The 19,047-nt window shown below is 46.2% G+C and overlaps 1 protein-coding gene across 3 annotated transcripts; it reads right to left on the bottom strand.

Moving 5' to 3' along the window:
- On the bottom strand, positions 1–8,270 carry MAGED2 (MAGE family member D2). Of its 3 annotated transcripts, none has more exons than XM_082864608.1 (13): positions 8,169–8,270; positions 6,579–6,652; positions 5,702–6,193; positions 4,820–5,128; positions 4,636–4,699; positions 4,297–4,376; positions 3,649–3,743; positions 2,867–2,946; positions 2,731–2,773; positions 2,324–2,386; positions 1,117–1,231; positions 338–744; positions 1–151 (listed from the first exon to the last, which is right to left on the bottom strand). In XM_082864608.1, the coding sequence occupies exons 2-12, from the start codon at positions 6,621–6,623 to the stop codon at positions 346–348; spliced, it is 1,785 nt and encodes a 594-aa protein (XP_082720734.1). In that variant the 5' UTR covers positions 6,624–6,652; positions 8,169–8,270; the 3' UTR covers positions 1–151; positions 338–345. The 3 variants fall into 3 exon arrangements, with proteins under 3 accessions (XP_082720734.1, XP_082720735.1, XP_082720736.1); XM_082864609.1 differs by lacking the exon at positions 8,169–8,270 and adding an exon at positions 7,527–7,586; XM_082864610.1 differs by lacking the exon at positions 8,169–8,270 and adding an exon at positions 6,838–6,892.
- Between the last annotated feature and the right edge of the window lie 10,777 nt (positions 8,271–19,047).

Genomic DNA, 19,047 nt, shown 5'->3' on the forward strand with positions numbered 1-19,047 from the left:
AAAAAAAGCAATAAACTCAGAAATGGCAAATAGATTTAATGTAGAGTGTCAATTTCAATTGATTGATAGTGGCTGCCTAGAGTGCTGTGTTGAGTAGGTTTCTGAGGATGCACCCTGGCTCGAAGAGAAAGACTGCTGGGATTAGGAATATCTGAAAACACAAGTAAAAGAAAATCAAAAAGTCAATTGATATCCACCAAAAAAGAAGGAATAAAATGCCAAAAGTAGTGTTTTCTCACACTCTCCATGTGGTCCTCCAACCTTGGCCTTCCTATAACCACCCAGCTCCTCATCCCATTCCCCCGAGGCCCGGCTTCCCCCAAGTCTAAATAGATACCTGAAATCTCACTTGTAGGAGAAACCACAGGCACCAGAGCTGCCACTGGTGCTGGCACCAGCTCCACCAAGGCCCACGAAGAGCCCAAACGTGAGAGTGGCTGTCAGGCTGGTGCTAGCACCAAAGCTGCCACTGGCACTGGCACCAGCGCTGGCACCACCACTCTCCTGGGCTTTGGCTTTAGCTTCAGCTCCCGTCTGGATCCGGGCTTTGGCCCAGGGTCCAATATCAGCTTCGTCCCAGTTGCAGGGCCCAGCAGCATTCTCAGAGCCGAGCCCAATGCCCATCCGAGCTCTAATCTCAGCCCTTGCCTTGGCTTCAGCTGCAGCCTCAGCCGCAGCCTTCATATCTGCTTCCACTGCCTCTCGGTACTGAGCTGCCCATTCCTTGGGATCCTTCTTTTGTACCTGAAACAGGAATAACAACCATCTGAAGGATCATAATCTGAACACTGAGCGCCTACAGGATGCAAATTATAGTAATACAATAAATACTACTAGTAATTATACACCTAATATTCCATCCCTGCTCTGACACTTACTATCTCTGCGACCTTGGACATAACACCTGACAACCTCTCTGAGCCTGAGTTTTCTCATCTGCAGTAAGGCAATGACATGTTAGTTGTAAGGATTAAACTATTCAGATAGAGTGTTTGCACATTAATACAGGCTTCAGAATGTTCATGCATGAGCTGCAGGCTGCTCTGCACACAGCCTACCCTAAACAGTGGCACCCCATGCTCTTGATGTGCCAGGCTTGGACAGCTCTCCAATTACCTTGCAGGCAAACTTGAGGACTTTCATCTTGCTGGTCTCATAGTAAGAGCGCAGGCCCCAGAAGAACTCATACTCAGGCGGATTGCTATTAGGGACTCTGGCATAGTCCAGGTACCTTGAAAAGAGAGGTTCAAAGCCTTTATGTCTGTAAGACCACTCGTGGCCCACTCATGCATTTAGGTGGAAAACTCCCCCACTAAATACTGCAGCTTTTCTTCCTATATTCAGCCCTATCCCACTGGTCCTGCCCAGCAGCCACGTGGAGGTGCAGGGGGCACGTGTAGGGCATTTGTTCATAGGAAGGCCACGAGTTTTGTGCCCCTTGTCACAATAACCCAGGTTCCTGTTGGGTGTGTTGTAAACAGAGGAGCCATTTCTTCAGGCCCCCTGCTCTGAGCACACCTCACCATGGGGCTCGTCCATGGCCTGGCTGAACCCTGGGACAGTCCACCCTAGAAAATGACTGTACAGGAAGAAACAGTCAACCAAGAGCAGTGGACTCCATGCATACTCTCGACCATCTGTATGTGAGCCCACAGGTGTGTGCTGGTACACTTGTATGAGTGCACACATGTTCTCCAAGGACCAAGAATAGGGTGGGCCCTGGCCAGAAAAGTCAGGAGGTCTGGGCTTCAAGTCCAAATGAATCCTTTACCAGCCGGAGCCATGCTCAGGCTTCCACTCTCCGAGCCCTAGGCTCCTCAACTGATACAGGGGATGAGATGACAGCAGCTATTCTGCAGGGTAGTTATGAAAATGAAATGAGATGTACTAGTCAAGACCCCAGCACAGTATGTGGCTGCTTAAAGCTACCATTCTATGGCATTTCTTTATGGAGATTAATTTCTATGAAGCCCTAGCTAGCATAGTAAAAAAGAACCAAGGTATTGGGGCCAGGATCTAAATACAACTCTTCCGTTTGCTACCTGTATAATAACCCTGAGCAAATTACTTCACCTCTCTGAGCTTCAGTTTCCTCATGCGTACAATACTGGTGATGACAATCCCTCCCTTGAAGAATTGTTCCAAAGGCATATGTGAGAGTACAAGTAGGTCAGGAAATGTGTGCTTCTGTTCTCTGCCACTACCTCAGGAATAAACTACTACCTGCATACGCACACATATGCACATGCACGTGCACCACAGCTTTATTACTCAGTTCTAAGACAGGCAAAATGCATGGAACACAGGAACACTAGACACTTACTTCTGCTTCACAAACTCATCAGTAATGAGCTTCTTCACATCCCCAAAAAGCGAATGATGTATCCTGACAGCAGAAAATGATAAAATACATACATACATACATAATTACATACATAGATAAATATAATTGGGGCTGTTGCACTTCCCAGATGTGGGCAGAGACATTTCCAACATGGAAAAGAGGCTTCCAACCTAAGATGGAAGCACCACAGAAGCCCAAGAGTCAGTGAGACAGACAGCAGAGTTCAGGACCATTTCCCCATCCACCCAGGTCAGAACCCTGGACCCTCTACCCAGTCCAGCAACCCTGCCCACTCCACCAGATCACCAGGCTGATGCAATCCTGGGACCATCTTCTCTTGCCAAAGGACAACACAGACAGCAAGCACTGACAGAGCCCAATCATACCCAGGGCGCAGCCCCAACTTGCGCAGCACCTCCCAGATGACAGCTGCAAGGGGAGGCAAAAGGAAACAGGGATAGAAAATGAACATGTGGAATTCCGACCATGACCCCCCATTCAGCTGCCAGCCCAGCCACTCACCCTCGCTGGACCTATTTCCGTTCATGAAGATGATGCTAAGAAGCACCATGAGGAGACCCAGCTTTGGTGAGTCCTTGGTCCTAGGGGAATAATGGGACAGAGAGAAGGTTTACATCCAGGAGCTATCTGCAAAAAAACACACCAGCCAGCTCACTAGGCTAGCTTCTCCCAGATTCTTCACATATGAGAGAATTCTGCCCAGTCTATGCTTCAAGCTCTATGTGACCCTGGGCAAGGCACTTAGACTCTCCTATTCATAAAATGGGAAAATCACATTCTCCTCTCCCCAGGTTGCTGAGAGGATAGAATTGTACTTGTACTTGTCAACCCAGTACAACCCGGACACCCAGCCAATGTGAGTCCTTTCTTGCTCTCCCAGACCCCTCAGCTCCAAGAGAATTCTACGCACAGCCCCACTGATGCTCCTGGCCTTCAAACATCATGAGCCACTCATACCAGGAAGCCCTCCTGTGAGAACCATTCTACCAAGGCCAACAGGAAGAGATAAGCAATGACAGGTCTGCTTTCCTGGGAAGCTTCGGGAGAAACAAAAAGCCTGACAGTAGGAGTGCCCTGCCCCAGGCTTCTACACCCTACAGTAAATCATAATCAGGTATCACTATTGTGTGCAGGGCTCCAACTACGTGCAGGAGCTGGAATAGGGGTTTTTAGGCTCTGTCTTTCCTGACTTCCTAAGGGGATGTGGGGAGAGGACAGGGATGGAGTAGTACCATGGGCAAAAGCAGAAGCCTCCCTCCCACCCCAGCCCTTTCCCAGCTTACGTTCCCAGTATGCCTGCATCAGTGGGCTCTAAGGTGCTGAGAAGAATGTACAAGTGGTCATTCTTATCAATTTCCTTTAACTGGATCCCAAATACCTGCAGATGTGGAAAACAGCTTGTGAGATCACAGAATTCAGCTTTCTGGGCATCCCACAGCTCCCCCTGTGACTAGGTGTGTGTGTGTGTGTGTGTGTGTGTGTGTGTGTGTGTGTGTGTGTGTGTGTGAGAGAGAGAGAAACATCAGTGAGATAATGCCCTTAAATCACTTAGCTGAGTGGCCAGCACACGGCAAACAGGCAACAAATGCATTATTTTTAATCAACATCATCTTTGTGATTAGTGGGAATCTAGGCAGCCAGAGAGTGGGGAATGAAAGGGAGAAAGAACATCTAAAATACATTACAGGACATGTCCAGCAGTGGACAGAAGTCAGGACTAAGCTGGGTGGCTTGGGTCCTAGCTGTGATTTTACCACTGACTTACTGTGTGACCTCAAGCTAGTCTATGCCCCTTGCTAGGCCACTGTCTGCCCATCTGCACAGTGATGGGGCTGGATTAGTCTCTGTGGTACCCCCCAGTAAAGACATGTACACCTTTGTTTGATTCAAGGCTACCCCATTGCACCCATCCCCCAGGTCTGCCCCTTCACCTTCTCCAAGGAATAGCCTGCTCGTTCAATGATTTCAGGGTACACATCAGTGTATTCTTTGATGATGTCCTTCAGCATGTCTGCAAGGGGAGAGTGTTGCGAGCACCTGGGCAGAAGTGAGGCCGGGTGGCCCCCATACCCAAACTAAAGACCCTTCACCAACCCTGCTGGGGGTGGCATAAACACGTTCTAAGCTAATGAACAGAGATACTACTACTGCTAAATTAGAACTTTAGGAGGACATAAGTGGGAGCAGGAGAGCAAGAAATGCCCTCAGCACATGGGGGAGAGGGCAATGGAGAACAGAGCTGGGGGAAGGGAGGGTTAGTAGAACTCTACCTGAGCGTTTGATGGGAATCTTCGTCTGGTCTTTAACCAACAGGTACTTCACCAAATCATTGGCCTGGGAGAGGAGGAAAAGATGGAATGATCAAAACATGCTTGCAGAAGACTTGAGAGGATGGCAGAGAAGAGGGCAGGCAAAGCAGTGAATAACGCTGAGTGGAGAGGACAGGTTTCTTACCCTCCCTTGCAAAAGGGCTACATCCCGAGGTGGTGGTGTTTCAGGCTCTTGGGATGACTGGAGCTTGGCAGCTCTGCGGCGAGCCTTCCCCCTACGGGCCTTAGGTGACCTCAGAGAAAGCAAAGCTCTCCGGGCCCAAGCAGCCAACCGAGTCCTTGATGCCCTGCGGGCCCAAAAGGCTATGGGGCCCCTTGAAGCCCTGCGGGCCATTGAGGCCATTAGGGCCTTTGAGATCCTTCGGCCGCCCGTGGTTCCAGAAGCCTGACTCTGATCACTGCTGCCATCCTCTTCCCCATTCAGATGCTTCACCTGCATCAATGGAGAGCAAGCACAACATTGCCAGATGATGCAGATGGTCCTTTTTCCTCATCTTCTCTCTTTCTGAAGTCCCCTCTAATCCCACTCTTGTAGTAACTGCCTGAGTCTTGGATTTGTCTTTCACTGTTTTCCAAGCAGGAGTTTCATCTTCCCACCAGGCCAGGAGCAACACAAGGATGGGGCCTGAGGCTTCTCCTCCTCCTGTGTGCACCACTGGCTCTGCTTATACCATCCTGGACATGTCACTCCACCTCTCTGGGACTCAGCTTCCTTCTCTACAAAACTAGATTACTTTCAGGATTTAATGAGATAACCTGTGTGAATGTGCCTAGCTCAAGGCCTGACATATGATAGCTACTATGTAAATATAAACTGCATTTCATTCAGATTGCAGCTGTTCGTATTCCTGTCTCATGTGCCCACCAGTCTGTGAGCTTTCTGAAAACAGGAATTATATCACATTTCTCTTAGTGTCCCGCCACAGCCTTGATGAGCTGAGGGAACTTTCTAAAGGTTTATAGAACCATGAACCAACTGAGAGAAACAGAAAGGCAAGGGTCTTACCTTTCGGGCTTTCTTGGCCTTGACCTTGGGCCGAGTATCCTGATTCTCCTGAGCCTGTGCAGCTGCACCCTCAGGCTCAGGTTCATCTGCCAGAGCCTGAGAGGCAGCAGCCTCAGTCTCCAGGGTCTTTGTATTGACCTTCGTATCAGCCCCACAGCTGACTTTTTTGGTCTCAGTAGCAGGCATTGTCACAGCCTGAGGGTCAGTATTCTGCATCTTGGTGTCAGCTGCTGGATTCTTCGTTTCAGCTGCCAGAACCTGGGTATCAGTCAGCTTAGTGGTAGCTGAGGCCTGAGTGGCAGATACCTCCTGAGCCTCTGTGGCCTTTGAGACCTCTGTGGTCTTTGAAACTCCTGCAGCATTTGAGACCTTCATGGCCTTTGAGACCTCTGGTGCCTTTGAGGCCTTCGGTGCCTCTGAGACCTCCAAGTTCTGGGTCACTGTCAATAGGGTCTGCATCTTCAAGCCACGGTCCTCTTCTGAAGCTTCAGCCTGCAAGAGGAAGCAGGGAAGCTCACAGACCTTCTCCCCACCCCCAACTAGGCAAATGGCCCCAAACTTCCAGGGCCTCACTTCTCTGACCTACACTAACCCCTACTTGCAGTGTGCTCTGACCACATCAGCCCAACAAGGCCTCCCTTTCCTCTGAGCAGAAGAGGGGCGGGCCTACCCTCCCTCCCGCCTTCCTTCCTCCCTCCTTCCTTCCTCCCTCCTTCCTTCCCTCCTCCCTCCCTCTACTTGGGGGAGGGAGGCGGCAACGAAGCAGGTAGGTAGATGGAGAAGGGCTGGGATGGGAGGGGAGGTGCCAAGAGATTTGGGGCAGCAACAGGGGCTGGAGAGCAAATGCAGCTAGGGAGAGGGCAGAAGAAGGGCTTACCTGGAAGTGGGTTGGACCCGTACCACTCTCGCTTGTGTCAGACATGTCTCAAGTTGGCCTGGCAAGAGCTGAGCCTGAAGGAGAGAAGGCCTGGGTTAAGAGGCAAGCTCACTTAACGTCCTCTCTCCCGCTCGGCCTGGAGGCTGATACCCACCTTCCCTAGGGTCCCAATCCCAAACCCTCTCCCCACCCCCCCAAGGCCCCCGTTCTCAAATTCAGTAATCCAGAGCGCCTAGATCTCAATTCTCTGCAGCCGTACCCTCCCCTACTCCAGGAAGATGTGCCAGCGCGGCAGCCCTGAGGACCCCGCCCCTTTTCCCAGTGCACACCCCCCCAGCCGCAAGTCGACAGTGCGCATGCGCATCCGTTGCAGGGCCCATCTCAGCCCCGCCCGCTTTCCCAGCAGAAGCTTTCTTTGATGTCCACCGTGCACATGCGCATTTGGCAGCTGGCTTGTCTCCAAGCTGGCCTTTCACTACACGCCCCTTTCCAGAGATCCATAGTGCGCATGCGTAAATAGAGGCTCAGTCCAGTACCTTTTTCTAACACGCCCCTCTCCAAGTTCGTAGTACCATTCGGTCCCGCCCCCTCCCCAACAAGCCTCTCTCTCAAATTGTCGCAGCGTCTGGGGGTCCAGGCCCCTCCCCTGCTGACATCCAGCCCAAGTCCACTGCACCGTCCGGTCCCGCCCTTTTTCATAATACGCCCCCCTCCAAACAGGGGCCAAGCGCATCTTGGTTCCACCCCTTCCCTAATACACCCCCCTCCTCAAATCAGTATTGAGCTAGTGATTCCATCTTGGGCCCAGCCAAACAGGGTCCTGTCCCCTCCCTTCCCGGCCGGATGGATCCGGTATGATCCGGTCCTTAGAGCAGGATTTCTCCAGATCCCAGAGGGTGGGGCCGACCCCTCCCGGGCTCGGATCCAGAGCTGGGCCCCCCTGCTCACCTCGTCCTTCTACTACTCCTGAGTGCGTCCACTCCCTCTGAGCCCCTCATAAACTCAGACTGCCCTCCCCCCTCCAGGCCGGAAGTGGTCCCGCCCCTTTCCGCCTCCCTAGGGGGCCTCCGTCCCAGCCAGTCTGCCCTTCCCCCCCCCCCCCCCCCCGCCCGCTCCTCATTCCTTATCCCCCACTCCGTACCACTCCGTATTCCCTCTGCCTTGTTCCCTGCTCCCTATTTCTCCATCGCCGTTCCTATTTATCCCACAGAATTCCGGATTCCCATTCCTTACATCCTCCTTCATGCTACCATTGCACCCCCTCCCCCAGTATTCCTTAACCCTTCTCTACATCCCCTGTTTTCTTCTCTTAATTTCCACTTCCTCTCAGTATTCCCCTTCCCCCTCATATTCTCCATCCACCACTCAACACGCCCGGTTCCCAGTTTTTCTCCCCCTCTTCCTCAACTAGCCTCTGCTCTCCAGTCCATACAGCCTACTACTCTCTCGGTCGTCTTCGTTGCCTACATCCCACTCCGAGTAACCTCTCCCCTAGCTGCAGTGGTGCAGTAAAAATTGACCACCTGCCTGGCTCTAGGTTCGAGGGGACTGGAACCACTGTCTGGAAACCCCAATCTCAACGTCCCTCACCTTGTCCTCTAGCGAGTCCGGAATTCGTCTGCCCTCTCTCAGTCCCTCTCGAAGTCTCAGCCTTCTGGACTAGAGCTGCAGCCAGCCCAGCCCAGCCCAGCCCAGCCCCTTTCCGCAGCCCCCTGCCACCCCCCTTCTCCTTCCTCGGGGGTGGGGCAATGGGGCCCCGCTCAGGGCTGTCTGACGCCGAAGCCCGTGTTTATGCCACTGTACCAGGCTTGGTCTGAAGCCATTCCAAACCAAAACTACCGCCTCAAAGCGATTCATTCATTGAATATGTTTATATATATATATATATATATATATATATATATATATATTGCTTATTGCAAAAGTAACATGTTGTAGTTGTGAAATTTCAAATTATGCAGAAATATGTAACATACCAATGAAAGGCCACCCTTATCTCATGCCCCAGAAATAACCAGTACTAACGTTCTGATATACATTCTTCCAGATTTGTTTCTATTTATATACTAATTATTTGGGTTTTCTCCCCACAAATGGTACACTATACCTACTGTTCTGTGACCAGGGTTTGTTTTATTTTTTCCCAGTTATATATTCTAAACAGCTTTCCATAGTGCACATTTTTCTTAACTGCTGCATAATCTTTTCTCTGTAAATGTCCCATAATGTATTTAACCAGTCCAGGATACATAGACATTTAGATTGTTTTCATTTTTTATTTACTATTACAAGCAGTGCTGACTCCATTTTGATACAAAACTTGTCAACTTTAAAAAGATACACAGAATAACATTTCCACCAGCAATGTCTCTTGCATGTTTATGTGTTGCATATACTACAAATATTTTTCATGTTATTTAGGATAATATTTGCTATACAAAAAGGATTAATTATTATGTAGTGAAATGTATCAGGTTTTCCTTTACCATGACTAGATTCTGCTTCATGCTTAGAGATGCTTTCCACACTCCTGTTATAATAATCACTGCTTTTATTCCAAGCAGTTTTATGGTTTTATTATTTACATTTAAATGTTTGATCACTCCAACATTTATTTTGTATAAAGATTAATTATTTTCCAAAAATATAGCCTCATCCCTACACCATGTGCAAATTAATCCATCTTTTCCCCCACTGATTTGAAATGGCACCTTTACCACGTAATAAATTCACATAAGTATCAATAATTGGGTCTATTCAAGAGAACAAAATAAGATGTATAAAAAATTGAAAGTAAACAACATTATCATTAATTACAGAGTATATGAATGCAGACCTGGACAACCTGAGAGCATCAATTAATGTTGTTAGAAACCATAATAAAAGTCAACACAGTGGTCAGTTATAGAATTAATATTCAATATGTTTCCTATATCAAAAGTAATTCAAATGGTTATGTCTTCTGCTTTATGAAGTCACCTTTTCCTCTATTAAGCAAATAAAATATGAATCCCTATGTTCTATGGACAATTCAACATACACATGCACACATACACACATACTTCACAGATATTCATGGTGGGCTTCTGTTCGCCTGACTTTTTCTCTAAATTGTTGCTCCCTCCAAGTTTGTGACATCAGCTCACCACTTTCTTACCTCCTAGGTTCTCTCCCCCCATCTACAGGGCTTTATTTCACACTAGACACAGCCCTTCTTTTCTTCCAGTTCTAGTACCCCAAATTCCCATCCCTTTCAAATCATGGCAAGCCTTGAATGCCAAGATAAAGACTTTGGTCTTGATCCTGATAACACTGAGAGATTATTGAAGGGTTCTAGGCTTGGATGCAACATAGATTTGTGTTCTAGAAAGAACACCACTCTAGCTGCCTAACCCATTAGGAGTATGAATTAGATGTCTTCCTGGAAAAAGGGAGAGTAGTCATCCAGGTAAACAATGATTGTGGTTAGGCCTAGAGTGGTAGCAGTGGAGGTCATGAGAAGTGATTGAATTCAGAAGATATTAAAGAAATAAAAAGCAAGGCTTTATGAATAATTGGATGTAGGGAAAGGGGTGAGGAGGAGGGAAGTGTCAAAGGCAACTTTTGGGAATCTAATTTGAGAGGTCAAATGTGTAGATGGTAACCCCTTTCACTAACATATGGAATACTAACGGCTCTTCCCTGGGCCTGGGAAGAATAAAAACCTTAGAAGAGACGGGGCCCAGGGAAGAGCCCTGGAGGCCAACAGCAACCTCAGCATAGGTGAAGGAAAAGGAACCCAGGAGAGAGACAGATAAGTAATGACCAAGGAGACAGAGCGAAAAGCAGGAGAAAGTAATGCCACAAAACCAAAGGAAGAGAATATTTCAAAAGGTGGGAGGAGTCAATAGTGTTGAATACTACCCAGAGGTCAAGAAAAGTCCTGAAAAATGTCTAGGGATTGTAGCAGTCAGGTAGTGGTCTGGTCTCTGGTGACCACGGAGGGGATAGTTTCACACTTGTGGCATAGGTCGATAACTGTTTACTCCAGTATACATTCTCCTCTCCTTCCCTATTAATAGAAAATCTGATTTTTACCTGGACACATAGCCTCCTGGAATAAAGGCCATGAGGACAAGGGTCACACCCTAAGGATAGTGGAGCAGTAAACTGAGAAGAATCGGGATCTCTAACAATTTCATAGGACCACCATACAAACTTTGGACTGCCTAACTCTGGATTTCTTTTAGGTGAGATAAATACATGTATGTCTGATTGAAGCCACTGTTTGGGAGTCTATGCCATGCAGAAGTTTTATGACTGCAGTGAGTTGAGATGTGAATTGCAGGTGAGGTATTCCTGACAATGAGCATAAACTACTCTTTCAAGAAATGTCTGACTCTGATTTTGAGACTCTCCCAAAATCTAGCCCTGACTAGTTTTCCAGGCTTTTTCTTGCTATTTTTCTGAGTACTGTGTATATTCCAAACAAACACTTCACTATTACCAGATGTGCCCTGCCTTCTCTTAGGAGCCATTGCTCATACGATTTCTTCCCTATGGAATGCCCTCTGTTATATCTACCCTCTGTTACAACCTCCATCATTTTAAATTCCACAACATTTTAAGTCCTGGTTGTGGCCTTTGGGATCCTGGGATAACTTTAAAAGAATATAGAGTCAGATCCTTAGGAGATATTGGACTCAAGGGACTCAGGCAAAATCTCAGTCCATGTCCATCAGAGAGACATTCCCAGAGACTTTCAAAGCCAAACTTCCCCAGTGCCTCTCAATGCCAAACACCTTCATAGCATAATACCATAATCATTCATCTTATGATCTGGGGATCAGAGGACAGGATGAAACCTTAACAGGAGAGAAAAAAATAAATTCACTTACAGTCTTCATCGTTTGACTAGAGAGATTTCCTCCCACCTTCTCTCTTTGTAAACTCTTGGAATCTTTTGAACTTCAGCATCTGCCCATAAACTCTGATGAACCTAGGTCACTGTGTCCCAGACCGGTTTCCAGCATTCATAAATCAGCAGGAAAATACCTGAAATCATATAGATTCTACATATTAACTAGGAACAAAGATGAAAAGCTGAGTTATCACCAAGCAGCTCTGTTCAGGTGATAAGGAAAGGCAGGCTAAAGACTGCTTACTGCAGAATGTCAGGGGATGAAACTGCCTAGTACCGGGACATCCAAGATTTCAGACACCTAAAGCTTACATGAGAAGCCCAGAATATCCTCACCACCAGTCCTCTCCTAACACATTTCCCTTCCCCCAAACTATATAAAAATCAGTACCTCTGAATGTTGGAAAATTCTGAAGGCTGGGAGTAAGTGGCAAAGATTTCCTTCCAAGGCTACCTATCACTTCTTTAGTCATCTAAGTTGTACAGCACAGCCTAGCAACCAACTTAATATTGGACATCAGACTTTCCTGTTCTTCACGTTTCCTAAGCCTTTCCCATCACTGGAAAAGCTTCCTAACCAACCCTTCTCCTGGACCCCACTCCCTATCGCTGTTGGGTTCTTTCTGTTCCCAATACTCAGAGAAAGCAGCTCCCCTCCTTTCCATTTCCAGGCTCATGTGCCCTCTCCCTTGAGCTGCTGGTGAATTCTTATTGTTTTCTTCCTTTTATGTACAGGGCAATTTAATTCATTTTGTATCACTCTAAGCCCTGAGAGCTATTCTTTCCACAGCCAAAATGACTACATTTTATTAAACCAAAGGCAAATTTCCCATAGACGAGGAAACCGGCTACCCAATTTTGAACTAACACTCCTTCTCCCCTGCTCTTTGCACATTGAGTCCTTCATCAACACATACCTGTGAGGCAGGTTCGGGCCTCACATGCAGACATTGAGCATCAACTATATATTATGCACCTCTACAGAGGTGGCTCTTTCTCTTGAGGGGCTTACATTTCTACTGTTTGAGCATTAGCCTCCTTTTATGGCGGACAAACTGGGGGTGAGGGAGGTAACTTGCCCATGACAGAGCAACTAATGAATGGCAGAGAGAGGACTTGAACCCAGGCCAGTACGATGCCGAATACCAGAGCCTCCACTACTATGCTCAAGTACTGCCAATGTTTTAAGTCCCATAATATCCTTTCCAACCCTCTTCATAAACATATGCAAGGCACATTACAGTGTGATTTTCCTCCGTGGAGGCAAGTCTAATTGGATATCCACATACCCATTCTGATATTGTCATAAAGTGTCATAGGATATATAACTATTTTGTTGTAAGATCAACATGAAGTTTTTAAGATCTTATTTTTATTAAAGTAATGCACATACATGGCAACAAATCAAACAGTACAGAAGGAGCACATGATAAAAACCAATGGTCCCCTGCCTTGACTCTCCCCATCTCCATCCCACCCCTTCAAAGCAACCTTTTAACAGTTCTTGGGCTTCCCTGGTGGCGCAGTGGCTGGGAATCTGCCTGCCAGTGCAGGGGACGCAGGTTCGAGCCCTGGTCCGGGAGGATCCCACATGCTGCGGAGTGGCTAGGCCCATGCACCACAACTACTGAGCCCACGTGCCGCAACTACTGAAGCCCGTGCGCCTAGAGCCCGTGCTCCACTATGAGAGAAGCCACCACAATGAGAAGCCCACACACTGCAAAGAAGAGTAGCCCCTGCTCTCCGCAACTGGAGAAGGCCCGTGCACAGCAACGAAGACCCAACGCAGCCAAAAATAAAATAAATAAATTTCTAAAAAACAAACAAAAAAAACCCAGTTCTTGCACTTAGTTCTGCTGGTGGCTCCCTTTACAACTCTAGATAACATGTATATACTTTGTCTCTTGGTTTATAAAATTTAGACAATATCCTGTTGACTCTCAAGTATGACAATGAGGGCTTTGTTTCTGTACACTGCCTCACTTTCCCTCCACTCCCCTGCAATGTTTAACGCTGATATTCCTTTGTTGTTCCTAGTTAACTTTGTAACTTGAAAAAATACATATACTCAAACCTCTATTCCTTATTCCATCCATTTTTGACAGGTAATTTTGACTACCCACTTTTTAGGACAAGGGTATTAGAGCCACCACCCTCCCTCTGCCCACTGAACGACCCACATTGTCAGTTTGATCTTTCCTTCACATTGTCTAGGTTATTAACATTTACATTCTGTCCTGCAGCCACAACCAGCTCTTCCCTGCTTTGTCTTCATGTTGACTGTAAAACCTGAAAACCAGTCATGATTTACATTATCATGACTATGTAAATATTTTTCAAAACCCAGCCAAATAGTGAGCCAGGAATACAGTTCCTTCTCTACAAGTCCTATGTCACAATCTTTCGGCCTCTCCAAAGAGAATGTTTCTACTATCAAGCTCAAAGGGAGTCCCTCTTATATTCCATCAGCTTCTTATAATCATGTTATGTTTTATTTTGCTTTGTAGTTAGACCATGATTTTTTCGAACAGGTACACACACACACACACACACACACACACACACACACACGGATTCTCTAATAGCCTTTCTTTATTCCTTGAATTATTTGCCTTTATTGTATTCATTCTTTCAACAAACATTTATTGTCTACAATGTGCCAGGCACTGTTCTAGAAGCTGAGGATACAGCAGTGAAACAGATCCTTGTCCCCATGGAGGTGATATTCTAGTGAGGAAAAAAGAGAAAATGATCAGATAAATAAGTAAAATATATAACAAGTTTAAGTGTTATCAGTGCTATAGAGAAAAATAAATCAGGGTAAAAAGGATAGGGAATGCCAGTGAGAGTGGGAGGTTATTGAAGTTTTAAATAGGTTGGTCAGAGAAAGACTCACTGAAAAGGTAGCATGTGAACAAAGACTTGCATGAAGTGAGAGAGCTAGCCAAGTGGATACCTGGGGAAAGAACATTCCAAATAGAAAGAACAGTCAGTGCAAAGGCCCTAGAGCAGGACTGTGCCTGGCATTGTTTGTCTCGTGCCTGCCATTTTTGAAGAACATAAAAGTCAGTGTTGCTAGACTAGTGGAGGAAGGCAAGGAGGGAAGTAATAGAAAATGAAGTCAGATAGGTAATGGGGGCCTGATCTTATAGGGCCCTGTAAGCCAAGCCACAGTGGAATCCACAGGAGGGTTTTTAGCAGAGGTGGGAGAGTATCTGACTTGGGTTTTAAAAGGATCCCTCTGGCTGTTGTGAAAATATACTGGTGAAGGGGGCAGGGATGACAAATTAGGAAGCTGAAGACCAGTGAGGAGGCTGTTGTAGTAATTGCTTGGGTTGGATCCACTATTACCTGGGTTCACTCTTCTGGGCACCTGTTCTGGAAATCCTTCTTCAGCTTTGGAAAATTAACTTCTAATAAGTTTTTGACAAATTGTCCTTTATTTTTTCTGTTCTCTCTGGCTAGGACTCCTGTTATTCAGATGTTGAACCTGCTGGATTAATCTTCATCTCTTAAATTTTCTCTCCTACTTTGTGTTTCTTTGTTTTTTGGCCCTGCATACTGGGAAATTTCCTCAATTTTATTTCCCAGTCCTTCTGTTGATTTTCTTTTAATTTCAGCAACTTATTTTCCATCCCTAAGGAGTCTTTCTTTTCTCTGATTGTTCCTGTTCTGTGGCATTTACGTCTTGTTTTTTTTCATGTTTTACCTTCTTGAAATTTGCTGAGGATATTATCATTTCTTTTCTGAAATTCTCTTTCCTTTCCAAAATTCCCCAATTTCTCTGGGGTCAGTTGTTCTATTTTCTTATTTTAGTCTTTTGCTTTCATGCTGCAGGTTCCCTTAATTTGCCTGAAGACCCTTGGTTATCCATCCCAGGTAAGGGAAAAGGACTGGTAGCTGATGTGGGTTTCTCTGTTGTTGTATAAGCAGAGCTGTTTTTTTCTAGCTAGGGCTCTCTCCCATGAGGAAATTCTGACAGGAAACCTCGTGTGGACTTGGGGGAGGTTGCAACTGACAGGCCATGGGTCACCAAATACAAGAATGAGGAGGCTTTGTTATGCGGTACCAAATGCCATAGGACAAGTCTGAATGTTCCCTACGCAGTTTGTAAAATGTCGTTAGAGATTTTGCCTGAAGGTAAGTGCTGGGGCTGCATGTGCTCTATGTGGATGGAAAGGGCAGAGGGATAGGGGTTCTGACTGATGCTGATGTCCCGTGTGCACACCTTCAAGTAATTTTCTTTCTCAGATCCAGTTCTCACTCCTGCCCTCCACAGTTCCTGTAGACACAGTCCAGAGCATCTCTGGGTTCCCACAGGCAGACTGACGCCCATCAACTGAGCATCTCCCCACCCCTCCCCCACCTAGGTCTCCAGAGGGACAGGGAGCTTCCCATACTTTCGAGATCAATCAGGCCTCATCCAGCTCTAGTCCTAGCAGCTAATGTTTACTGAATGCTTACCATGTGCCAAGCATTCTGAAAGTACAAGCTTTTTTAATCTTCATAACAACTTTATGAAATAGGTACTATTATTACTCTCTTTTTATAGGTAAGGAAACTGAGGCTGCAGAGCAATTAATTAAATTTCACAATATTACACTCAGTAAGTGGCAGAACTGAGACAAACCCAGATGGTCTGAGTCCAGTAGTTCTACTTTGAACCACTATCTTATTTTCTCAGTCCTACCCTAGCCTATCTTGGCCTCTGAATATTCTGCAGATTGTAAGACTCATATCTGTAAGAGTCAATTTTTATGGGACCCTAAGTAAATCCTTCCTGTCTCAAGGCTAAAATCCATGCCAGAAAGGACCAGGATTGGGGCCTTGCTCCACCAACCCCTCTCTCATATCAGCTACCTTTTTAAGATGATCAGTGCTAAGTGACCTTTCTCTGGCCTCAGTTACTGTGCTCCTGTGGATGTTTATAGGAAAGAAAAACCCCACCCTGGGCCAACACAGCAAACAGACAGACCCAGAACTCTAGTATGTTTAGTTTCCATTCATCTTACAGCTGGATGATGGGAAAAAGGGAGGCATGGAACTGGCCCCTCTCCAGGCAAGATGCCAACCCCAGCTCTTGGACAATCCTGGCTTGTGTGGATTCAATGCCACATTCAGAGTCTTCCCCACCCTTCAGGATAGTCCCTCCCTCCCAAGAGAAGGGATACCTGAAGGCTTAAAAGAGCACGAGTTTGGAGATTGGGCTCAGACCTTCTGGATGTGAACAACAGCCCCGGGCCAGAGGTGGCATCTTGTCTAAGTGGAGATGCCTCATCTGTATCAGCTTTTTGCTGACCATTCTCCTGGAACTGACATGCCAGGGACCTTCTGGGACCTCCTCATCAAACACAAAGGTTAGATCTGGGATGAGGGAACAGAGCCCCAGGATTTGCAAGGAAATTAGCTCCTTGGGGGCAACAGTGGAAGGTTATTTGGTCTGCTTTCTCAGTCCTAGGAAACTAGGGCCAGAGGAAAGAGTTACTATTTTCTGAGCATATGTCAGGTGCTCCACCAGGGATTTTAGAGTTATTATTTCATTTAGTCCTTACAGCATCCCTGTAACCTAAGCTCTACTATTATAGCTAAGTAGATAGCTAAGCTATCTACTGTTATAGAAGAGGAAACTGAGGCTCAGAGATTGACACAGTTAAGAGGTGGCAGAACCAGAATTTGATTCTAGGTCCAGCTGATCCCAAATGCCTTCATTTCCCTCTGCCCCACACTGAGAATGAGCTAGACGTGTGGGTAGATGAAGGGATCATGGCTTCAGGAAAGGTCAGGAAGAAGATCGATATGTTACTTACTGTGCGGCCTCAGGCTCTGGGCCCAGTTAACACATCTGTAAAATATGAACAATAATATTATGTAGCCCATAGAGCCGATGTGAGGATTAAATAAGATCATGGATGCCAAATGCTTATCATGCTTTCAGTGTCTGATTGTACTTATCAGGTGCAATTCTTTTTTTTTTTCCCCTCTTTTGGCCCCGCCTTGCAACATGGGAGATCTTAGTTCCCCAACCAGATCAAACCTGTGCCCTGTGCAGTGGAAGTGCAGAGTCTTAACCACTGGACATCCAGGGAAGTCCCCAGGTGCAATCCTTTACACTTGAGTTCCTAAAAAGGGAATAGATATAGATATAGTTATAGACACATATATCACAGTGTCTTGCACAGAGTAGAGCTCAATGAATGACAGCCACTCTGTTATATTCTAAAGCCTTGCTACCCAAAGTAAAATTCATAGACCAGCAGCATCAACATCACCTGGGAGTTTGTTACAAAGTCAGAATCTCAGTCCCCACCCCTGACTTGTTAAATCAGAATCTGCATTTTAACAAGATGTCCAGGAAATTCATGTGCACATTAAAGTTGGAGAAGCACTTGTCCAGAGGTCCCTTGATTTGTGATCCTCTGTGAGCCTTTGGGTCTGAGACTTGGTAAAGCTCACTGAAATATTAGGCAGATCCACAAAATGAATGACAGAGGCTGTTTTCCCTCTCTGGGCCTCAGTTTCTCCACTTGTACCTTGAGGCCTGTCCAGGAGTCCTGGGTACTAGTACATGTAGGCCAAGGATAGAGTCTACCTAACCCACCTCCCTGTCTTCCCTCAGCTGTTGATGAAAATCTATTCAACGCATTCTACTGTGGTTTCCCGCTACACCCACACCTTGGTCACCTCTGTCTTGTTCAGTCCGCATGCCAAGGCTCATGAAGTCATCTTTGACCTGGATCTGCCTCGCCTCACCTTTATCTCCAATTTCACCATGTAAGTCTGCTTCCAAACTCACTGTTTTATTCATTCTTTTGTTCATTCTTTCAGCAGAGCATAGTGATAGAGAGCATGCACTCTTGAGTTTGAATTCTGATTCTGCCAGCTATGGGACTCAGGACAAATCATGTCACTTATCAGAGTCTCATTTTACACATCTGTAAAATGGGGATAAAGTTAGAACCCACCAGGCTTCCCTGGTGGTGTAGTGGTTAAGAATCTGCCTGCCATCAATAAAACTAAAAGCTGGTTCTTTGAGAAGATAAACAAAATAGATAACCCACTAGCCAGACTCATCAAGAAAAAAAGGGAGAAGACTCAAATCAATAGAATTAGAAATGAAAAAGGAGAGGTAACAACTGACACTGCAGAGATAAAAGAGATCATGAGAGATTACTACAAGCAACTCTATGCCAATAAAATGGACAATCTGGAAGAAATGGACAAATTCTTAGAAATGCACAACCTGCCAAGACTGAATCAGGAAGAAATAGAAAATATGAACAGACCAATCACAAGCACTGAAATTGAAACTGTGATTAAAAACCTTCCAACAAAGAAAAGCCCAGGACCAGATGGCTTTACAGGCGAATTCTATCAAACATTTAGAGAAGAGCTAACACCTATCCTTCTCAAACTCTTCCAAAATATAGCAGAGGGAGGACCACTCCCAAACTCCTTCTACGAGGCCACCATCACCTTGATACCAAAACCAGACAAGGATGTCACAAAGAAAGAAAACTACAGGCCAATATCACTGATGAACATAGATGCAAAAATCCTCAACAAAATACT

The sequence above is a fragment of the Leucopleurus acutus genome, assembly GCF_964270905.1.
Source record: "Leucopleurus acutus genome assembly, chromosome: X".
Classification (NCBI taxonomy): Eukaryota; Metazoa; Chordata; class Mammalia; order Artiodactyla; family Delphinidae; genus Leucopleurus; species Leucopleurus acutus.